Below are 23,341 nucleotides of genomic sequence, written 5' to 3'. Positions count from 1 at the left end.
ATCACATAATGAGCAGCTGAGTTATGTTGTATCCAATAATGACACTTTGCAACTTCTAACAGAATCTTCGAAGAATCCCCGCTGGGTCCTCGAATATTAATGCAATTTTCTGAACAACAAATTCTGAAGGAAGACAAGCGCTTTCTCAGAGAAAGCTGGAATGATATGTATACAAAGGTACTGCCAATCATTCACGAAGATTTAGCATATTTTCACACCTAAAAAGTTTTTGAATAAAAAGAGAAAATAATGAAATTGGAAAAATGTGATGGGTTTCTTTTTTTTTGTGCGTCTTTGTATCATATTTTGTTGAGTTGTGGACCTTCTGATTCAAAGTCTAGTCCACAGATGGGTAAAATACAACCTGAGGGTCAGGACCGGCCCCTGGACAATCTCCACCTGACCCTTAGTGTCCTCAAACGAAAACAAAACCTCAAACTAATTACTGAAATCCAGGGTTTTATTAAATAGTTTTGAGGTGAGTGAAAATGCAAATCATATTAAGCATCTTGGAAGTCTAATTTGAGAGATTTTGAGCTTCAGTGTTTATTCCTGGAACAGCTATGTCAGTGGGAATGCAGAACTAGACTAAAGATGGCTGCTTTAGAAGTATTTATCTTTAAATGGTGCATCTCTTAACTATAATGGTACATCTAAATGGCTTCTCAGGTTGTACTCAGGCTGTACTTTTCACATGCCAAGAGTTTTAATGTATTAAAGAAGTCCAATGTCAAAACACACTTGTTGGCCAAAGTTGCAAACTATAATAAAAATGTGACATCATTGTAAAAAATGCAAAAAGCTCTCAGCGTTTTCCATTACGACTCCTTTTTTTATGAGATAGGACCATAAATCAAAAATAAAAGATAGCAACTTGCTCTGTCTGTGTAGTTTTAAAAATAAGATGGGTAAAAAGCTGTGCTCATGTTTTAACTCAATACATGGGCCTTCGATTGCTTCACATCACATAATTAAACATGGCCCTGAGGGGGGAGAAAGAAAAGTATTGGCTACCTCTGGTTTAATCCGATCACCTGAGATTGTTAGTTAGGGTACAAATCCATAAATACCAACCTAAAATTACCTGTACTGAGATGAATGTAATACATCATTGTGGCAAATGGGCTAAATTCAAGGTTCCTCTCTAAGTATCATCTGTTACCTCTGATGTGTATGCAGGACTCCAATATCTGGAAGATGAATTGTTTCTTGTTGTTGTTGGTGGTTTTTTTTGTCTGGCACTGTACCTGTTAGTGTGTTTCCTCCTTTATACGGCAGGTTTTTCACAGCATCTATCACAGCTTCTTTGGTGGTGTGAGTTTTTAGATGCCACTCGATCCTGGGGTCTCCGCTGTACTGAGCCAAGCCTGCACAAATAAGGTGTAATTATTTCAAAAAAAGCCTCAGTTTAATCACCTGTTTCAAATAGTGCAAAACCACACCACATTCTCACCTATCCGCGTCTTGTCAAACTCCACAGAGAAGGCTCTGACCAGGTTTTCCAGGAAGGTTCGAACCAGTCTGAAGTTGATGCGGCCAATACTCCAAGAACCATCCACCAGAATCACGATGTCAGCGATGGCTGGACTCTTGCACATGAATCCCTCGTCAACTAAGAATAAAGAGATCCAAATCAATGAAAAAAACAAAAAACAAAGAAATAAAAAAACACAAATAAAACAAATGAAATAAGGTCAAATTTAATTTAAAAAAAGAAACTAAACTCTAACTTTGTTTCCTGCCTGAGTGGTTTTGGAACATACCCAAGAACATAAGGACATTTTGCAATGACAGTAATGAAAAGCATAATAAACTTGTGTATAACAGCCAACAACACACACAATAAATCTGCAAAGATAAAAAGTAGGACAATGTTATGTGGTGCAGCTTCTGTCCTAAAGTATTACAAAGTGTTTCATTAATTCTTATTCACTTCAACACAGTATAATTAAACCCCAGAGGAGCAAGGCACTTAGCTTTAGCAGATGAAAAATAACAGCCCACTCTGTTGTGTTTCAACAGTTTACTGGGTGATAAAACAGACCGGACTCTAATGAGGCAACAGCAGTTCATTTACAAAAACTAGTACAGCAAACAAAGTGAGCCAGAGGCTAACTGAATTAGGAAACAGCTACATCTCCACCAGTCAGCTATCTCTCCTACACAGATCAGGGAAACTTTCAGTTTGGGTCACAGTACAAAATAATAAAAAAATATAAAAATTATTTTTAAAAAGTAATGCGTTTCACCCACTGCTGAAGAAGAAAATATGATATTTTTATCTAGCTGTGTATTTTTGTTTGCCTGTAGAAAAATATCTCATGAACCAGTGGACAGATTTTAATGAAACTCTCAGAAAGTAACCATTGAATGTATGTCTATAATTAATTAACTTTTTAAGTCAACCCTTATTCAAGATGGGCACCATAGCTGTGCAACACTAGCCAACACAAAAATGGGTTTACCTCAGACAATTTTACTGGAATTGAGCTAAAATTTGGTGTTGCAGTATCTAAGAGTGATTTATCACATATACTCTGAGCGAATTGAACAACATCTGTGCTTAAAACTTTGGCATTATTGTTAGAGTCAACACCTTCTGTTAGCAAAATATCTCATGAACCAGTCAACAGATTTTAGTAAAACTATCAGAAAGTAATCAGCTGTACATCTACAACTCAAGATAGCCTGCGCAGCTAAACGGCCTTAGCCAACAGAAAAAAATGGATATAAATCCATCGATTTTACAGATATTGGGCTAAATCTGGTGTGATAGTAGCAGAGTGTAATTCTCAACATGTTCTCAGTATCACATGAGATTACAAATGTCATGTACATGATTTGACCAACATGGCTATAACTCCATTCCTTTTCAGCAGAAATTGATTTTACTTTAAATCTCTGGCGTGAAAGATGGTGGGTGATATACATTCCTTTCGGAATTTCTAGGTTTTAATTTTTAAATCGAAATATCCCCACCTTCACAGAATGACTTCACTAGAAAGAAACATGAACATGTCCATCGGTTTTCAGTGTCAGCTGCTGCAGCAAGTGGCTCACAATTTCTTATCCTTCAAATACAGGAGAGTATTTTCTTCAGGTTGCAACTTGTTTCAACATTTCAAGGGGAGGAGTGGGTTGTATGTATCAATGTGAGCGTGAGTGATTGGAGGGGTGGCAGGGGCATTTTTCAGCAGTCATTTCATCCACCATTGACAGGAACCAAAAGGAATATCACCTCTTACAAGTCTCTGCAGTGCTGGAATGTAAGGCTCCTCCTTGGTTTAAATGAATCAGTATCAAATATGACTCCATTGGGCAGGTGAAAGCAGTAAAAGGCAGTTAATGGCTTAAATTGGGAAGAATGAAACCTAAATTTAAGCTTGTTTTCATGAAGGTTTAATGTCATAAAACAATTTAAATGAATATTTAAAGTAACATTTTGGTGTGTTGCAGAACTGTGCATGTGTGTTTTGTGACTAATATAAATTGCCTTGCTGTCTTAGGAAAGGTTAAATCAATCACTAATTAAATTTTTCATTTATTTAATAATTTTCCATATCTGGTATCTCTTCTAAAAGGGCACATGGGGACAGCATCATCTTCTAGCTGTCATCAGACAAAGATGTACACTCTGAACAGATTAGTCCATCACTGGGCCCACACAGACTCAAACAACCAAGCACACTTACTTCTATGGTCGATTTAAAATAGTTACTGACACATTTGAGTTGTTCCAGGAAACCCAAATACTTAGAAAAACTCAAACTGATGCAGGGAAATTATGCAACCTTCTCAACTGTGAGGCAATAATGCCAATCACCACATCACTACCAACCAGAAAATAAAGAAAATGTGTTCCTTTTAACTTTAAAGTGCAAACACTTTCCTGATCAAATACCTCCAAATTCTACCTGTAAAATCAGAATAATAAACTCCAAAATCAATGAAATCATTAATACAATGAACTCCTGTGTCCATACCTACGAACCAAAATGACTGAAACATTTTTGATTGTGCAAACATCTATTATAGTGTTCCTTTGTCTATAATAAATAAAAGAACAAAGCAGCAAATCATTAGGCCTGTCCTTACTAAATGCTTGTGACCAATGCCTGGTAGAATTAAAGATTATTCAGCAAATGAAGTGATACAACGTGGAAACACACAGCAATCCCTGAATTAAAGATCTTGTGAAGAGGAGGAAGTATTTAAACAGATTTAATAACAGAAAAGAATGATATTTTCTCAGACAGTGCAGGAAGCAAAGCAGAGAGGCAAAACAGTCCTTTAAAACGCAAAGTCAAAGAAATCACTTCCTGGCACCTGGACAGATGGATAAAAAAGGGAAAGAGAAAAAAGGAAGAAGTGCAGACACTTGCATATTATAGGGTGTAACTGCACAAGTATGTCTGCAGCAAATAACAAGGTTGTGTTTCTTTCTGCTTCATCTAATGCTCCCTCTGACCTGTGCGTGTTGGTATTTCTTATGCTTTGTAAGTTTGCTCTGCCAATATTCTTTCACTGACACCTTAATTCAGCCTATTCTGTTCTAAGTCTTCACTTTTACTTCAGTAAAAATGGTGAAGCAGCTGGGAAGAGTAAGAATGTCTTTATGTGTTAGAAAACGGCAATAAATGTTAATATTAGAAACTGTTTTTTTATATGGGCGATGTTTAACCAATGTTTAGGTTTTTGTCATGACAGATTCTGTTGTTTTATCATGTTTGAGCCAATCATTTTACAGCTACAACATGGACCAAATCACATTTTGTCAATGTTAGGAACTTTCTTTATCCTTTAATTAAAGATTAATAGGGCCATGGTAGACATTCTTGCAATGCAGATGTCATTCTGCATTATATGCATCTTCTGTCACTTCTTGGTGGTTAGATCATCAAGACGACAAGTTGAGGAGAGAAACTCAGACATCCCTTCCCCCAGAAACACTCTCCAGCTCCTCCTGGAGGATCCCAAGGCATTCCCAGGTCAGAGAGGATTTATAATTCCTCCTGCAACTTCTTGGTCTACCTTAGGGTGTCCTTCCAGTGGGACATTCCTGGGAAAAGTCCTGTGGGAAGTGCCAAGCAGATGTCCTGATTTGATGGCTGAACCACCTCAGCTGACCTGTTTTGATGCAGAGGAGCAGCAGCTCCACTCCGAGCTCCCTCATAGATGACAACACTCAATAATACTATTCACATATTAGGACTAATTTTAAGTTGGAGTTGTTGATAAGCTTTTATTTTCACTTACAAACTAATAAAGGAAAAACAAGCCGTATGTAATATAAGAAATATTCCAGGCAGCTGTGTGTGTCGCATTGATACTTCTGTTAGATTCCTTAGTTTTCTTTAAACATAAGCATGCATGAGCAAAACTGTGATGAACAAGAATTGCTTCAGTTCAGAAGAGACTTTACTTGTCAGCCGCTCTAAATGGGTTCAACTTGCCCTCTGGGACTAAATGCATCTTGCTGAAATGGGAAATTGTGAACAGAACAAGCCCATAAAAAAGAAAAAAAAAATAGGAAAAACTGCAATAAAAACGATAAAAGGCAGATTTGCTGACAGATTTTTACCCAGATAGTCATGAACAAAAAGGCCCCTGAAGGTGTTTCTGCACAGGTTAAAAAGTCAAAGAGGCACAAGTCTGAGACAAGGATTGTCAGGAGCATTAAGGACATGAGGCAACCCAAGTCAGCTAATTAAAAATGGTATTATACCGACTTCTTTCTGTTTACTGGCATTCTTATACATATCCATGGCTGCAAGGTAGAGCCAAAAGGTAGATACAAACACAACCAGAAGTTTTGCAGCTGTAGAAACTATTTAAAATGTCAGCTTCAAGACTTTTGTAATAATAATATAATAATAATAAAAAATTATAATTATATTCTGTCCTCTGTATCTGTGCTTTCAAACTATCTAATCTCCAAATTATTTATCATCATTGCCATTATTTTTGGATAAAATCTATCACTTCTGAAGTAGACTGTATGTTACACAGAAGTTGTTAATGTGCTGAAAGACAAATATGTGAGTGTAAGTTAAAGCTCGAAGCAACAAGAGAAAAAAATGCGACTGCACTTCTAATACCTGCATGTCAAAGGTGACATATGGCACCTCAGGGTTTGTGGCAATATATCTATGAACACTTGAGCTAATTTACATGACATGAAGTCAAGAGGTCAGGTGCTTCTGCGTCCATCACTGCGAAAAGGCATGAAGGCATGAGAAGAAATTAAATTTTCACCTCGAGTGGATTCTGCTCTGTTACACATGTCCAGAGCAAAGCTGACATACTATTTGAATTGATATATAATTTTTGTTTGTTTTATTTATGACTAGAGAGCAGAAAAAATGTGTTCAGTGTTATTGAAAGCCCAAAACTATGAATTAAAAATGTCCACAACTTTATGACATTAATACACTTTCAAAGGGACGTATATAACAAAGGTTTAAAATGATTCAAAGCAGGTATTTAACAACATAGATTGAGATTACAACTGGTAATCCACCTCAATCTGAGGTACTTCTTGGACATCGTAAAATTAATTGTTCTTTACATGTAGTTCAAACAACTTATGTCCATGTATGCCCTAAACTAGAAAAAAACTAAATTAAGCATAAAAAAATAAATGTGTGAGTGAAGCAAAGGTATTATTTTTTTTGTTAATAAAAAGAGCTATTTCTCACAACAACATTATAGATGTCTGTCCATCCATCCACCCATTTTCTGCCACTATTTATGGTCGGGTCACGAGGACAACAGATTTTAGAGGGAAACCCAGACAACCCTCCCATGGTGACACTTTTCCTCTCCAAGGCATTCCTAGGCCAGGGAGGAGATATATATAGATTTATATCTCTAATTATTAGCCTTATAGTGTACTGATAGTTTAAAAACAAACAAAAAAAACCCATTAACACACCTTTGATAATATGAAAATATATGTTTATGTTGTCTTCAGTGAAAACATTATTTTATTACCTGTCTCTGAGAAGACCTTGAGCCAAACACTGAACTCAGACTTGCACAAATAAAGTTCCTGTTAATGAACTCCTTTCAGGTTCGAACCTTTCAATATATGTTGGAGTCAGGGTGGCAGCGTGATAAATAAGCAAGCTCATCAGAGAGAGTTTTGAGGAAAATGAAAATTACAAGTAAATTGAAAATCTACCATCATAAGGACAACGTGCAGAAAGAAATAAATACACCACAAATCCAAAAGTAGCAACACATCCAACTCTATTAAAAGCAGATACAAAGCTTTCAGGAAACATAAAACAATTCAATATGAGGGAAATAAATATGATTCCTGTTACTGAGTCAGCCCGGTCTCAAACAATGACGTGAGAAGCTGCTAAACTGCAGTGTGCAGGAGATATTCTGCTGGGTGAATCACGTGGATAAGATCACAAATAAATCTGGATTAGTGCACCTCATCATTAAAAAAACGAACTAAAAAAAAAAGTCATTTTTTAGCTTTATCTTACAGCAGGAAACAAACCGTTGTTTGATTTTATAAAGAAAAAAGTGTCTATATGAAATATGTGAACTCTCTTGAACTCTTTGGTGATTTCTTGTCTGGATTTTTGTGTTTTTTTTCTGCCAATAGGGAAGCCATCCTGAGTCTTCTTCTGCCACGACCTTGGAGTTTGGCTTGGATGGTTATCGATGGTTTTTGTGGCTCTTTTTCCACCATTTCTACCATGACTATAATGGAGGCGTTAATAGTCTCTTCAAGGGTACCAGCAAATCTGTTTGTACAATTTTAGCACATCAATGTAAAATGAACAAATCATGTTTTTCTTCCCCATTTGTTTCTTTACTCTGTCATTCTAACTATTCATGTGAACTATACACACACAATAATAATAAACCACCCAATTGTTTCACAGATATGTTCCACCTCACAAAGCTATGTTTGTATGAAATTAGATACCATTTCCTGTTAAAACTTATCAAAATAGTGTAATAGTTTCTACAGAGGCCAGAGTTCAGCAGCACAAGTGTTTGGAAGTTACCTGCTGAGTAAAGACTTAATGAATTCAGCTTTAAAGTGTTTTGTTTTTGTTTTTTTGTCCACAGTGTACTGGTGTGTAAATAACACATTGGACACTGGTGGGTGGCTAAAGTGTGATCACCGAGTATAACCACACTGGGACATTACTCTTCTATAATGACACAATTATCTGCATTTTCTCCTTAGAGGAGAGATGCTGTACATTTTATCAATAAAGACACTAAAGTGGCTCAGCTTGACAAGCAAGAAGCTGATTGCTCCCATTTGGCAGAACGGTTACCACAAACCAGATGAGCAGCGATACATCTACAGATGCAAATGTGACTACTGCTCCATTTAATCCATCCACATACAACTGGAAAATGGGTCTTTTAGAAAAGTAAAATTAAAATTGCAATATATTAATTGTGATATATTACATTTATTCAGCTGATGTTTTATTCAAAGCTGCTTTAGAAGCAGTAATACATTCAGGATAACATGTAGCCAATGGAAATTTTGAACTAGTGACCTCATAACCATTTGCTTCAAAGAAACCAAACACAAACACAAACTCACACACACATGCACACACAAAGGAATAAAAGCTTTGTATTTTTGCATTTAAATTATTTTGAATTATAACAGAATATCAAATTAACTTGTCTTCCTTTACATCAGGTTGTGATTTCTGCTACACTTTCCTCAAAAAAGATTGGATTTCCCCCCCCCCCCTCAAAGTTTGGTTTTCAGTCCCTCCAAAGATTCTTGAAGGATTTCAAACTTGTACTTCATCCGAGCCACATCAAGAAATGAATTCTGTTATGTTTTTATGACTATTTTGGACAGACGCTTCAGTCAAACCATCATTTAATGCCATCCCAAGCTCAGATTTGTCTGCAGACTCACTGATGCGTTTCCAAGAATAAAGATGAAAATGAAATGCCTATCTATCCTTTAAGGAATGCATATGGCTCATCAGCTTTCATGCCAGAGTTCTAAACTATCATCATCTTGTGAGAGCGCAAACCTCAACATCAAAATCTGTTCATTAGTTTATAAGTAATCTTGCTAACAGACAGACAAACAAACAAACCAACTAACACTCCCCAAAAACATAACCTTCTTGGCAGAGATAATGACAGATTTGTAGCCATTTTGGTCAAACCTTAAAGTTATGCACAATCTCATGTGACATCACAAGATGCCACATTTAGAGTATGTGTTGTACTACCACATTTCATTTTAGGTGAATATCTATAAAACTGACTGAGTTATAACTATTTTTGTGTTGGCTAATGTTGATTAACTTTCATTGTGTGTTGTGAACAGCTTTGAGCTACAAAGTTTACAAAATTAATAAAACTGACAACATTTTACCTATTTATTTGTTTTCTAAAGTCGGTTGGCTGTGGTTGGCATCTTGAATTGGGTTGGCTCAAAAAGTTAATTATTCCTAGATGTACATCAAATAATTATTTGGACTGAAGATTAGCCATTTTTGTGATGTGCAGAGTAGTGCAGACCTAAATAATGAAGCGTTAAAGCCAAACAAGGTCAGTAAAAATAAAAAAGAGACTTTTATACACAAAAGACAAGGCAGGGCAGGAAATGCATCGGACCAGAAACAGGCACAAAGAGAGAAACATGTACAATGAACCGGGAAAGACAGAGGCAAAACATGGCTCTTTAATACAATCAGACAGTGAACCTAATGAGACACAGGTGTGAACAGAAACTTAAAAAGGAAGCAAATCAAAATGCACAAAGGAAACACTACTACAAAAAAAATTGTTCTAACATGAAATTTTACAATCCTTTGTCATATATTAATTTTAGTTCAAGCCAGAACACATCTTATAAAACGCTTCATCCATGACTCAACACTTGTAGCTCTTTTCTAAACTTGTCTCTGTCTAATATACGCTGAAAACAAACTGAGTATTGCAGAATAATCTAAAAAAAAGTCAGAAGAAATACTAAGAAAGACAGAGCGGAGTGATGACTTAGACACCTAACAATGAAAGAAAAAGACCCATCCTGAATCTGACTATAAGAGCATCAGTAACATCAGATCTGGAGGCACACAAACACACTATTTAGGTGTAATTTTGTGTTGCCAGCATCTCTGATGTTCAGTTTTCAAATCTGAAGCTTGCAAAACCTTACAAACTTCAAAAACTTTTCAAAGATGCAGTGCAAGGTTGAAAACTATCATCCATCATTTTGACAAAATTTCTTCTGTCAGCAGTCATGAAGAAAATCTATAATTTTCAAAGTTTTTTTTTTTTTTTCCTCTGTAGTGGTACAATCTTCAAACAACCAGTATTTTTTTTCTCATCTAAGCACATTGCTTTTATGTGCAATTTAGAAAAATAGGATCACACAGGACAGACACTAAAGACACCAAGTTTAAATCCTTCAAATCAGGCTGAATAAAGCTCGATCATCAAGCCAAATGAGCCAAATAGTGTCAAAACCTTTGCATTATATTTCCCTTTCATATTATATTTTACATTGGACTGACCTGTCTCCCTTTGAGAAGCTTTTTCAAAAGAAGATGATCTGATCATACAGTCAAAGAGTGATGCACTTTTGTTTCAAACATGCTTTATGTTGTGGACATCTTTACAAGCAACAACGCACCTGTCACCTGCTGGAAAATACTGGTAACATTATTATCAGAACGCTTTAAAACCTCTGGGGACGAACTTCACTTTTCTATGTTTTTTTTCATACAGCTGGAGAGAGGCACTTTGAGCATTTATATAGGTGTGTGTCAGTAAGTGAAAAAAGAAGGAACAAAGAGGATTTAACAGACTTTAATGAGCACCTTCAGAACAGTGAGAAAAAATTTAACCACAGGAGATCCCACTGGGTCTACTTACACATACAAAAAAAACCCCACATTTACAGACACACCCGGCAGCAGCTGCGAGAACGAGAGGATAAAAAAAATCTACAATGACACTTGGTTGTGTGTATGTGTGATATCTGGGTGAGTGCGACAAAGGCAGAAAGAAAAAAATGTCAAGAGAAAAACAGTTAGTGTGACTTTCACTAACACCCCCCTAACCACACACACAAAAATCAATAAAAAAAATACCTCATGCAAAAGGTTCTCCTTTTTCTGTGCAACTGAATACCAAAAGTTATGTTTTAGTTTGACATGAAAGGATTTGTGCAGTAATAATATAATAATAAAAGCTTTTCATCATCGGTGTGTGGTCAGATTTTCTCTGGAGGATAACTACTTCCACCTACATGGCAATTATGTGTTAGACACACCTTATTTGTAACATGCTGTTATGGTCTTTATCCAAACTTATGAATGTTCATTGATATTTTAACATTCAGAATGTAAATAGCTTTTTTGGCACAGAATAAGGAACAAAATGACGGCACATGTTTTAGCTTCGGTGTTCACTTTGGCAGCGATAAGATCTTTCTGCCTGCAGCTCTTTGGAGACTGTTTACTCTTTAAACATCCTTTTAATGAGGACAAGTAGGAGCAGATATGAACAACATAATGAATTAGATGTAACAATAAGAAAAGCCAAGATGATAGGCAAGATACTATAACTCTATGGTAGATAAGCTGAGTTATCATACGCCATGCAAAGACATGTAAGATTCATAAAGTTAAAACAGACAAGAGCTGCGTGATAAAACAATATTACAGGGACAGTGTCACCAAAAGGACAAAATAATATTAATAATGAAAAAAGATACAAATGAGCAGAAAACTTTGTGATCCAGCAAAAGAAAATGTTAATGAAAGATAAATAACTGGAGGGAAATATGGGTAAAATTAAATGAGAAAGAGTGGCACAAAGAAATAAATGAGTGGAGAAAAAAAGAAAGAAAGACAATTAAATTCAGAAAGAATGTGAGATGAAGGTGTGGGGAAATGTGGGAAAATTAGGTTAAAAAGACAAATGAAACAAAACAAAAAATGATGAAAACAAAGCCTGAAAGAGAAAGACAGAAGATTTCAAAAAAAGAGAGAAATTTGCAGAAGAACAAATTGACATTCGGCACCAAAAACCTTCAGGGAAACGCTCCTTGGGGCGGATATTTGCAGAACAAAAACAAAGCCTAAAACAAACAAACAATCAAAAAGTTGAAACTTTTTTCACAAGCAGTTATTGTCACGACAGCATAAGTGTAAATGAAGAAAGTTGGGGAGTAAAATGTCAAAAAGCATGTTGTGTAAAGGCTGCATGGTATAAAAAAGACTAAACAGGTTGTTTACTGTCCCACAAATTAAACATTTCGTCACAGAACTATTTAACAACTGCCTTATTAAAGAAGTGATGGTAAAAATAGGATAAATGTCTAGAGCCTGCTGGAATAATGTGTGTGTGTGATAACTTGTAAACCAGGAAAGATTTCTAACAATTGTAGCAGAACTTTTCTGTCACGCAACCAGATATGGAAATTGTACATCTTTCCATTTGAAATCTTCTTTATTTTTGGTTCTGCTTTAAATTAGATGCACTACGTGCAAACACTGTCACTGTGCAGTATGTGCTCCAGGTTATTTTTTTAATCAAAATGTCTATTTTTATGCAAACATGTTGAGAAGTTCAAATTAGGCCTCATAAACACAACAACCAGCCCTGCATTGACAGTTTCCTGCACATGCAAGGTCACTTTTTATAAAATAGCTGCAGTTTCATTTCAAACACACTTCCTCAGGTTTCTGAGCTCATTAACGCTGGACACAAAGGCAAAAGTGATAATGTTTTTGCCTGTGTGTGTGTTTGGGCTTGTGTGTGTGTTTGTCTTTAGCATTTGCAAAATATTTCATGAACCAGGGGACAAATTTTAATGGAACTCTCAGAAAGGGACATCTCCAACTCGTTAACGTTTAGAGTCAGCCCCATTTAAGATAGACGTCACAGCTAGGCAACTCTGCCGCACCTATCTTCACCTGTTCCTGGTTTATAATTAGTCACCTCTGTCCAATTCCTCATCTGCCCCAGGCCGCTCTATTGTTGCTGTCATACACTATCTGGTTCTCCTTGCAATCCTGTTAGTTTTAGCTGCCACGTCAGCCTTCGTTTTTGTTTACTATAATACAGGGGTCTCCAATCCTGGTCCTCGAGGGCCACTATCCTGCACGTTTTCCTTGTTTCCCTGCTCCAACACACCTGATTCAGTGGTTAAATTACCTCTTCATGTTTTGCAGAAGCCTGTTAATGACACACAGATTCAAATCAGATGTGTTGGAGCAGAGAAACAAGGAAAACATGCAAGATGGTGGCCCTCGAGGACCAGGACTGTACCAAGTTTAGTTAGTCTGCATCTGGATCTGAACCATCCAACCTCAGAGTTTTATTACAACCCCACACCTGCCCTCTCCACCTCGCTCCCTTTCAGTTTCACTATACCAACATCTCTTCCCCTCGTTGGCACCCTACACACATGATTTATTGGTTCATCATTCATCTTTATTTGTGGTGCAACAGATAGACATTACTCCTGAGTGCTGTTGGTAAATTCTACTGTGTGAACTGAAAACGTCCCAGTTGCTCTGCCATGCCTCTGCTTGTGCATTCACGATTGCATTCCCCAAGTGTATTACTTGGACAACCTTTCATTGTATTTTACTCAAATTGACAAGTCAATATGTTTTACATGATCAACTACAAAAACTTGGCAAGGAGAGATATGTAAGAGGTACAGTAGCTGTTTGTTTATTTAGAAGAACATATTCCAAAGAAGTTTGCTTAACAAAAGGAAAACTAACACACCTGGAATTAGTTTTATAGTTGCAGAGCAAAATTGACAGAACTAGCAGTTTAGAAACTGAGACCTGTTTGAAAACACCATCCTGCTCCATATTTAATAAGTTTCCAAATATTTTGGACCAAGAAGATAGTTATTATTTGTTTAAAGAACAACTCTGTAATACAATAAAAGCTGATGCAAAAATTTTTAATTTTCACACTTACACGTTTATTTAAACTCAAATAAACAGTCTGAAAACAGTCCAGGAGCAATAAAAGGCTGTAATTTTAGTAACTGTGTTAAAACACACACATACAGGCACAAAGTGATGTTTTTTTTTAAAGTCAGTATTAAATACTGAACTACTTTTGTGGTCTTCCATAAAAGTTTGTGATTTTCCTGAAAACCCACAGGTTTTTGCAGAATTTTAAATGTTAGTTATAATTGTCCGAAGTGTACAGTATATTCAACTATGTTAATATAAAAGCTCTGAGTGAGTCTCTGTGGGAGTATTTAATCTATGGTCAGTATTTCACTAAATCTGATCGGACAAACATCTTTATAAAACTTCCTTTTTTAAATTAAACTACTGCCCAGCTGGATGGTCCCGGTTCAGATAAACTGTGAAAAGTTATTATATTCCAGATTCTTTGGCTGAACTTGACATGAATCATTTTGGAAAGGCAGAGGAAAACTTTAAACAACAAAGTCCAGCGGGTTGAAAAAGTTCCTCGCTCCCACTCTGGACACTTGCCTAACTAAGTGTCTGACTTATGTCATGAATCCTTTAGTGTATCCACGTCCCAACACACATCCAAACTCACACCTGTTTTTAATGGAACATGTGACACTTGCTGTGATTTCATTATTTCTTCCTGTCCTCTCTGGACATGGTCTAATTACTGGAGCCTGAACAAATGGACCAGGAATTAGACCTCAATATATGGGTCATGTCAGGCCTACAAATTGGTCCTGTAGCAAGAATGAGCTTATATGTTCGGTAATTGAAATGTCACAAGCTTAAGCTCTAAAATGGATCCAACACTGACTCTTCATGTTGAGTTAGTTTAGACAAAGACATATATTTGTATTCTGTTGCTCATTTAGAGGAAAAGAAATGCAATAATTTCCCCAAAGATGCATTTTGAAATGAGAAAATGATGCAAAGATGTAAAATGTATGTCTCATCAAAACTTGCATAATTTACTTATTTATTTGTGAGAAAATTTACATTACAAGTAAGCAGGGTTACAATAAACTTGATGTGGCTTACACATAAAATAAAAAGGGTTGAGATAATATTTGTGTAAATAACTGCAGCAGAAAATGTGGAATTTACACTAATATTAATTACTGGAAGTTAGCTTGCCAACTAGCATATTATAAGACCTGATTTTTGAGTGGACTTTGTCTTTGTTTGAGGTTTATGCAAGTACAACAACAGAAGGACATGTAGTTTGAAACAATGCTAATTTATATTCAAACCAGTCTGTTTAGATGAGAATCAAAACTTTTACTTTATTACATTGATACACATAATACAAAGGAGAGTTTTGTATTTTTCTATAGTTTACAAAATGTTTTGAGGTCAATGCTTGTTTTAATTTATTGTAATCCCTTTACTTTCTTTTTTTTAATCATTTCTTGAAAAAAAACCCAATATTAATTAGTGTTTGGTTCTGCTGGTTTTCTTCCTGTTAAGAGGCAGTCACTTATCTCTACAGTTGTCTGGTTTTCTTGTTCTTGCTCAGAGAAAAAATGAACCAAAGTAAAGACTGAATATAATTCAGTGGTTACCCCAGGTAAACAAATTATTACCAATTTGTATTTCATAACTTCCTGAATCCGACTGAACTGGATTCTACTATAATTGGATATAAATAAAGCTCTAGAATTGGACTGAATCTGAACTGGAAACAGTTGTAATTGGATTGCATTAGAATAAATTAAATTTAATGTCATAAAGTGGAATTGTACGTGCTTCTTTCTACACTGCTGGAATGACTTTTGTTGTGAATTGGCACAATATAAATGAACTGACTTCAATGTTAACCAGACACTTATTCTGGTTTTCACATAATGTAACAAATATCAACCAAACCTAAAGGAACTGATTTTTAATCACCTAGTGGTTCTTTGTTGACCAAGCGTGATAAAGACAGATTGACATACGTGAAGATTTGTGTTATCAAAAACAAGTAAAAAGCTAAAAATCCCACCCTTTTGCCTATAAAGTGAACCTATTAAAAAGTCATTCTTTGTGTTTGTGTGTCTTAAAAATGAGTTTTCATGTCTCCGTCTGCACAGACTTGTAAAATATGTAGGTCTGTAGGCAGAAAACAAAATGCAATAATGTTCAAAACTATGCTTTAAGGTAAAGATATTAAAAAAAACATCACTGAATTACACAAATGCAAACATACAACCTAAAAAGTATATGCACTAAGTATTTACAAGAGAAAATGTGGTTTCATAAATATTCATTAAAGTACAAGATCACCAAATGGTGAGCACATATACATGTATTACAGTATTGTTTTAAGTCCAGTACAGTCCAAAGTACAGTGAAAACTGCATGATTTATAGTTAGTGAGTTAAAATTAAAGCTTTGTTTCACCTTCAGCTCAGCTCAGCTGAATTTTCTCTCCTAATAAGCACATACAGCATGCTTCGCTTCCAGCAGGTTCAGGAATGTAAGAACACACCTACCAGTCTCTGTTCTGAACTCAGGTAAGGTGTTTAAAACAACATGAAACTGACGTAACTCAGACTGAAGCGCTAAGATTAATGCAGACATCAAGTGCTAATTCAGATGGGTTACTGAACTACGTTCTTGAATATTTTGGATTCCACTTATGCCACAAGAACAATACATTTTAATGTATTGGCAGCGTTGCAGGCCCAATCTTGCCTTTTAATATTTAACAACACAAATAGGTTTAAATGTTGAGCTGTTTAGTAAAGCTAAAGTAAATATTAAATAATTTAATGTCAAATGAATTGAATAAAGGTCATTTCCCAGAGATTTGTACAAGTCAAGCTTTACTCAAAATTCAAAGATGAACAAACATTTGAAACAACTCACGCTGCCATGACAACCAGTTGGAGTTGCAATGTTGATCCAGTCTTTCATAAAAATGATCAAGGTGTGTAGTGAGACAGCTAGAGCGTGTTCTAAATGGAAACCTGACTTGTGCAAGAAAGAAAAACAAACAGAAACTTTAAAAAGTAACATTTTTCTTAGGCATTGTGAAGAGTTGTGACCATTGCTTGGACTTCAGCTTTAAGTACCAAAAATAACATTTTCATTAACCTGTTACATGTGACTTAGAGTTGTGGTTATCACTGCAACAAGCCACTGCAGTCGTTTCACATCTAAAAGGGGCAAAAAATGGGCGTCTGATAAAAACAGGTACTCAACTAGTAGACTGATAACACCTAAAATAAATGAATATATAAATTCACCAGGAGTGTCTCTCAAATACTCGGGTTTCCTCCCACAGACCGAAAACATGAATGTTAGGTTAAATGACAACTCCAAATTGCCCCTGGGTGTGTGAGTGTGTGTGAATGGATGGTTGTCTTGTTTGTCTTTGTGTGTCCCTGTGATGGACTTGCCACCTGTCCAGGGTGTCCCCCGCCTCTCGCTGAAGATAGACACCAGCTCCCATCAACCCAGAAAGACGAAGAAGGTAAAGAAAATGGATGAATGTATTGATGGATCTCTTTCAGATGATCTTAACATTGCATTCCTGCAATTAAACCCCAAACAGCCATTAAAATTCCTAATGTGAATATCATTCATGAGCCAGCTTGTGCTCCCAGTGCACTGATGCCAAAAACAGTGTTACATCCCTAAGATACCAACCTGATTGTACAAAACAGTCATTTGTCATGAACAGGATAAGGATGGATTCTGTTATTAGCTTTAAGGACTTCACCCTAATTCAAAAGTAAATATCTTAACAGCAAAAGGAAATAAAGTAAATGAAAACAAAAATAAAACTGAATAACCTTTCAATACCTGGCATGTTTATTGGATAAAAGGGACCCCCTCTCGAAGCTAGAGTCACTTTAATATCATTGCAAATCATCCTCCCTCAGGTCTCCAGAATGGGTTTGAGTGTTTGTTATATTAACATCACAAAGACTATTTTTCAAAGCTTTCCAGGCACTGAACTGTCAGGTTATGGAAGCCATCTATTAGTATGACAAAGGTGGATGGAGTGTGTTGAGGTTTACCTGTTTTCTGACAGAATTCTGTTTGTAAAAACAGGTTTAATGACATCATTCATGCATAGCTATGTATGATACTTATACTGTCATTTACTGGTTTGAATAGGTAAAAATATAAATGCTAATTTTCTATACTTTTCATTTATTTTTTTTCATTACCCTGGTGATGACATTAAGGTGACTTGTTGTATTTTAGTGCTTATATATAGAAACCAGGGTTACTCTGTTTGAGAAGAATGAAGATGTTTTTTTTAATGCTCAGGACAAAACCATTAAAAATCTAAACATTCTTTAACAAATAGAGATAAACTATATATATTTAATGTTGAACTGCATGTAATGAAGGATAGACCAGATAGATGGTCAGACAAGTGTAAGTTAGGAGCACATGCAGATTCCACTCAGATGCTGAGAGGGAAGGATTAGATGAATTATAGTGCTCTCGGGTCAACTTTCACTCAGCATCCATCACACAATGGAGGACGGATGGCAAGAGAATTGGACACAAATAGATTGACTGATGGGCTGGAGGACTGGAAGGTGTAGGAGCCTCAATAAGGTGCAAAATAAATTGCATTAGCCAATGCCACATTTTAGCCTAATGCGCTGCAAAGGTTAGCAGGTCAAACAACTGAGCCCTGCTTGACAAAACCTGAAAAATGTGTGCACTTTACTGCTATGGCTTTCTCTAAAGCTCCATTAGTAAAGATCCTGTGGCCACTTAGAGCATCACAGAATACTAAACAGATCCACTTTGAGCTTCACTGTTTAATGTTACATTCAAACAGGAAAGAAAGGAGAAACAAAATCACTTAAACTAGATAAATGACAACCTATTGAAAGATCCATAGCTCGGGGCGTTTCTCTGAAGCCAGCATTTGGTAACAGGTTGTTTACTTGTAATTTAATTCCCCCACAGGGGACCATTAAATAGACATTTTATTTATTATAAAACTCTCAGGGGGTAAATATCACATTACAAAAGCAACTCCAAGACACAAAAGGGAAAGATGAGATCAATAACAGAGTCTTCTCTCTCCTCTTATCACTAAAGAAGTCATGACATGCAGACGTCAACAAACTGCCCACAAACTTTGATGGATTCCAGCTTGTTTATGTTTCTGAGTTGTGTTTCCTTCTGAGAAGCTGACTTCACACAGCTTTGAGCTGGAAAGCTCTAATTAGTAGCTCCTAATTGAGAAATATCTAAAAACTTGTGAGAGATGTTTTTAATCATCCTTAATGATCGTGTCTGAGATTTTGATTGGCTGTCATGTTTAAAATGAAATGAAACTTAGATGCTAAACTAACATCTTTGTTCAAACAGATCACAAGCATTTGGATAATAAGGATGGTCTGCAGATAAATGTGCACTCCAGGAAAAATTTCATCAGTCACCATAGGATTCAAAACCACTGTGAAGTTAATTACAATTGCCATCTGCCACCTTGAAAAAGCAGACTATTTAAGGGCTACATCCATGTAAACTGTGGCATTCGGCAAGGACTCAGGACATATAAACCCAGGAAATATTGTGAGCCATATGTGTTCTGAAAGAACCCAGGTGACCTGCAGAAACAAGTGCAAAGAAAAATCTGTCACCAGCAGACAAACAAGCCTCCAGATCTTCAGAGTGACAACTTCTAAAGAAGGCCGCTGTTAAAGGTCTGATCAGCAGCAAGGCAGCAGACCAAGAACAGGCCTGTACAGCTAAAGCTGTGGTATTCAGCAAGTGTGGGCAAGGGGTGAACTGTCAGCTTAGAGCGTAGAAATTCTGAAAGAAAAACAGGTGAAGTCTTAGGAACAGAAAGGCGAAGGAGTTGAAGGAAAACCACAAAATGGTGTTAAGGACACGAGGCAAACAGAAAGAGATAAAAGCCATTAATTTAAAAATACAATCATGAAGAGAGTGAAATAAAACATTTTAATTAAAACATGTTCATTTTCTTATATAATTTGATCACCAGGAACTGTGGATGTATCTGTAAAATTGTTAAAGCAGATAAAAAAAAAAGTTGTAAAATCTCACATCTTTTAGATACTGATGCTGCCTAAATTATGCATTTTTTTCCAAAGCTGACAAAACCAAGATAACGAGATTTGTTTCCCTTCCTAACTTGTTAGATTTGCTATTTATACATCACATCTAATGTTTGGTTTTCACTTGTATTTTATGTAAAACGGCAGAACACATAAGATAATAGATTAGAAGTGGAGAATGAACTGAAGCAGGGCCAAAAACCACAGATCAATGAGAGTTATAATTGAAAAAAAAAAGTGATTGAAAGAAAACAGTTCAAACTCAAAGACATAGAGAGCTGAGGGAAATAGTGTGGGTTGTATTTTGGAAGGCGAGTGAATCTTTGAGAATTTGGGATGGGAAATGAAGAGGTTGGAAGTGGGTCACAATCATATAAAAAAAAACTAAGCCTTCTATCAAAAGTTGGCTCTTCGGACCGACCCCCATCTGTTCCCTTTAGCCTGTAGCCAGTTGCATCAGTTTGTAGAAATGCAGGACCAAAATGACTCACAAATCAGCACACACACACACACACACTATAAACCCAAATGCAAATGCACAGGGTTATTTCAGCCAAATGAATGCATGTTCAGAGAGGAAATGCAACTGTTCAGCATTTTAATGGTTCATCAGATAAGATAAGTTAACAGAGGAATTACATGGAGACGATCTCAATCCACCTGTATCTGTATCAAACTCTGGGGTGAGCCATGATCTGTTGGCAAAACCTTACTTGTTGGGTAAGGAATTAAACTTTCAGTTCATTTTCCATTTACACTGGTCTATTTTGCTTTTAGCCCAAACTCCAGAAAACCAAGTGCAGTAATGAATAAAATTCACTGTTTGACAATATAATGTTTGAGATTGTGCAGAAATAATTGAACTCCAAAGTAGTGGATTTGAAGTAAAACAAATGGAACAATCAACAGTTTCATTAATAACCTGGTCCCTTCAAATACAAATGAAACAATTGGCAAATTTAACAACACAGATTGTTAAAAAAAGTTTGTCTCATTCTTGTCATGTGATCTGCAAGAATCTATTATTTATTCTCTGACTGGATAGAGATCAGGCAGTGATGGTAATGTCTGCAGTGAATTAAAGATCAGTTATATTAGAAGAATTAAAAGTTTTCATTGGATGCAAAGAATTCCTCCCAGTCAGCAAAAGAGAAGTCAAGCAACTGAAAATAATGAAATCAAAACCTGCACAGCAGACAACCCAAATACCTCCATAAACAAAGATTTAAGTCTTAGCAGGAAGAAGGGGGATCAAGCTGAAAGACTAAGTAAATAAACTGTTTAAACAAAGTCACATCGCTCAGCATTTTTCAAACCACAAAGGATCACCTGATTGTGTGTCTGATGAACCAAACACAAAAATGATTCTAAAAATGAGTTTCTTTGCACAGAGATAAAGGTGTCTCAACCTTTGAAGTGGTGTGACTTTCAACTAAGGCATCACGCAACAACTCATTTCTAATTAAAATCACAACAAACCACAGCATTATTTTGGTTTGTTCATCTTATATAAATATGTCAACGACTAAACTAAGATAAAAAAAATGCTACAACTTTACCATAATCTCTTTTACCCAATATATGAAGTGAAACTGATTCTAAGAAGTGTTTTATTTCCACCATAGGGAAGCCACAGGGCATTAGTATTAGCTTAAGTCAGTTTATGTAAAGAGCTTTGAATAAAAAATGTGGGACAGATACGTTAAGTTTGCACACATGGATCAGGGTTATAAATACAAACAACCACACCAACATAATCTGAGAAATTAATCATTCTGTGGTTCATAATGTGAATTTCAGAAACTAAATTCAACTGTTTTTTTAAGGCAACACAATTTAATTGTCCACCACAGCCAACTGACCTTTGAAAATACAAAAATGGCTGCAATTCAGTCCATTTTACAGACATTGGGCTAACATTTGGTATAGTGGTAGCTGAGAATCATTCACAACACATCACAAGGCCTACTCATTGCAGGAGATCTGCTTAAACTTTAATATTAACTTTTAGAGTCAACACTGTTTGTCTGTTAGCAAAATATCTCATAAACCTTTGAATAGATTTTAATGAAACTCACAAAGTAATTATTTTATGTTCATCTACAAGTGATTAATATTTAGAGTCAACACAATTCAAGATTGCCACCACAGTCAATCAACAGCAACAGACACAAAAGGACTGTAACTCAGACCATATTACAAATATTTAACTAAAATTTGATCACCATCCCCAACACATACTCTGACCATGACATCTCACAATATCGCATGAAACTATTATATCATTTTCAAGATTTGACTACAACTCTGTCATTTCTCAATGTAAGATGATCTGAATCTAAAACTCTGGTATGAGAGAAGATGGGCAACAAGCATTCCTTCAAGAAACGCTAGGCCTTTCATTTTTCATTTTTAAATATTCTGGAGTATTTTGTTTGGAGTTGAGGCAGAGGTCCTGTCACACAGCACACCATGAAGATCTTTGATAAACAACCCCAACTGGTGATATGCTGGTCCCAGTTAGAGCTCACACTTTTAGTAATTACCTGCCTCCTCCAGTGAGCACTTCTGTTGATGGACTTGGAGAGTACTGCTCGAGGAAAAAAGATATTAGAAACGCAGAATGGAAGGACAGAGCCAACAAATAAACCAGCAGTTTCTATAGTTAAAAGATGTTTGTTAAATCTAACAGTGGAATAAGCAGTCAGACTGGACACTTCAACCTTCAAACACCAATGTACCAGTACACCCCAACACAGACCAATAAAGCCACAATTTTCTAAGAAACCCACAAAATCAATTCTATAAATCATCACTGTATTATTGACAATATCAGACAGTAACAACTCATGTTTGGAATCCACTATGCCCTGATACATGCTCAATACACTATATGCATCCAAAAGGGCAATGAACATCATTTGTTACATAAAGTGCCCCTATTTGGAAAAGGTTGTTCTCTTTAAAATGTACTTTTTTCTGCAAAGAGCCAGATGAGCAATCTATATTCTGGCAGTCAGGAAAACATAAATTATATCAGTTATAACCTCCCAACAATGGGAAAGCAGTGGCAGGAAGTGCAAAAATAGTTCTTCCACCAAAGATGTCTTTGTGCATTTTTTTTCTTTTCATTTCTTCGGTCCTGGCCTATTATCAAACCTAAAACTTAGTAGTAGTTGTCAGTTTATGGAGGGAAAATGGTTCCAAATTACCTGTGCGTGTGTAAAAGGATTTGTGCGTGTGTAAAAATATTTGTGCGTGTGTAAAAGGATTTGTGCGTGTGTAAAAATATTTGTGCGTGTGTAAAAGGATTTGTGTGTG

At 36.0% G+C, this 23,341-nt stretch overlaps 1 protein-coding gene across 6 annotated transcripts in view; it reads right to left on the bottom strand.

Moving 5' to 3' along the window:
• The window catches only part of LOC108246367 (collagen alpha-1(XIV) chain), a 142,477-nt gene that overhangs the window by 94,046 nt on the left and 25,090 nt on the right, over positions 1-23,341 (bottom strand). For all 6 annotated transcript variants that reach the window (XM_017433865.3, XM_017433866.3, XM_017433869.3 and 3 more), the window contains 2 exons: positions 1,454-1,612; positions 1,248-1,367 (listed from right to left, as the gene is read on the bottom strand). In XM_017433865.3, coding sequence (XP_017289354.1) covers positions 1,248-1,367; positions 1,454-1,612 — 279 coding nt within the window. The remainder of the gene's footprint in view (positions 1-1,247; positions 1,368-1,453; positions 1,613-23,341) is intronic.

This window comes from Kryptolebias marmoratus, linkage group LG5, assembly GCF_001649575.2.
Source record: "Kryptolebias marmoratus isolate JLee-2015 linkage group LG5, ASM164957v2, whole genome shotgun sequence".
NCBI classification, from domain to species: domain Eukaryota; kingdom Metazoa; phylum Chordata; class Actinopteri; order Cyprinodontiformes; family Rivulidae; genus Kryptolebias; species Kryptolebias marmoratus.
This window is presented reverse-complemented; position numbering and strand designations above follow the sequence as displayed.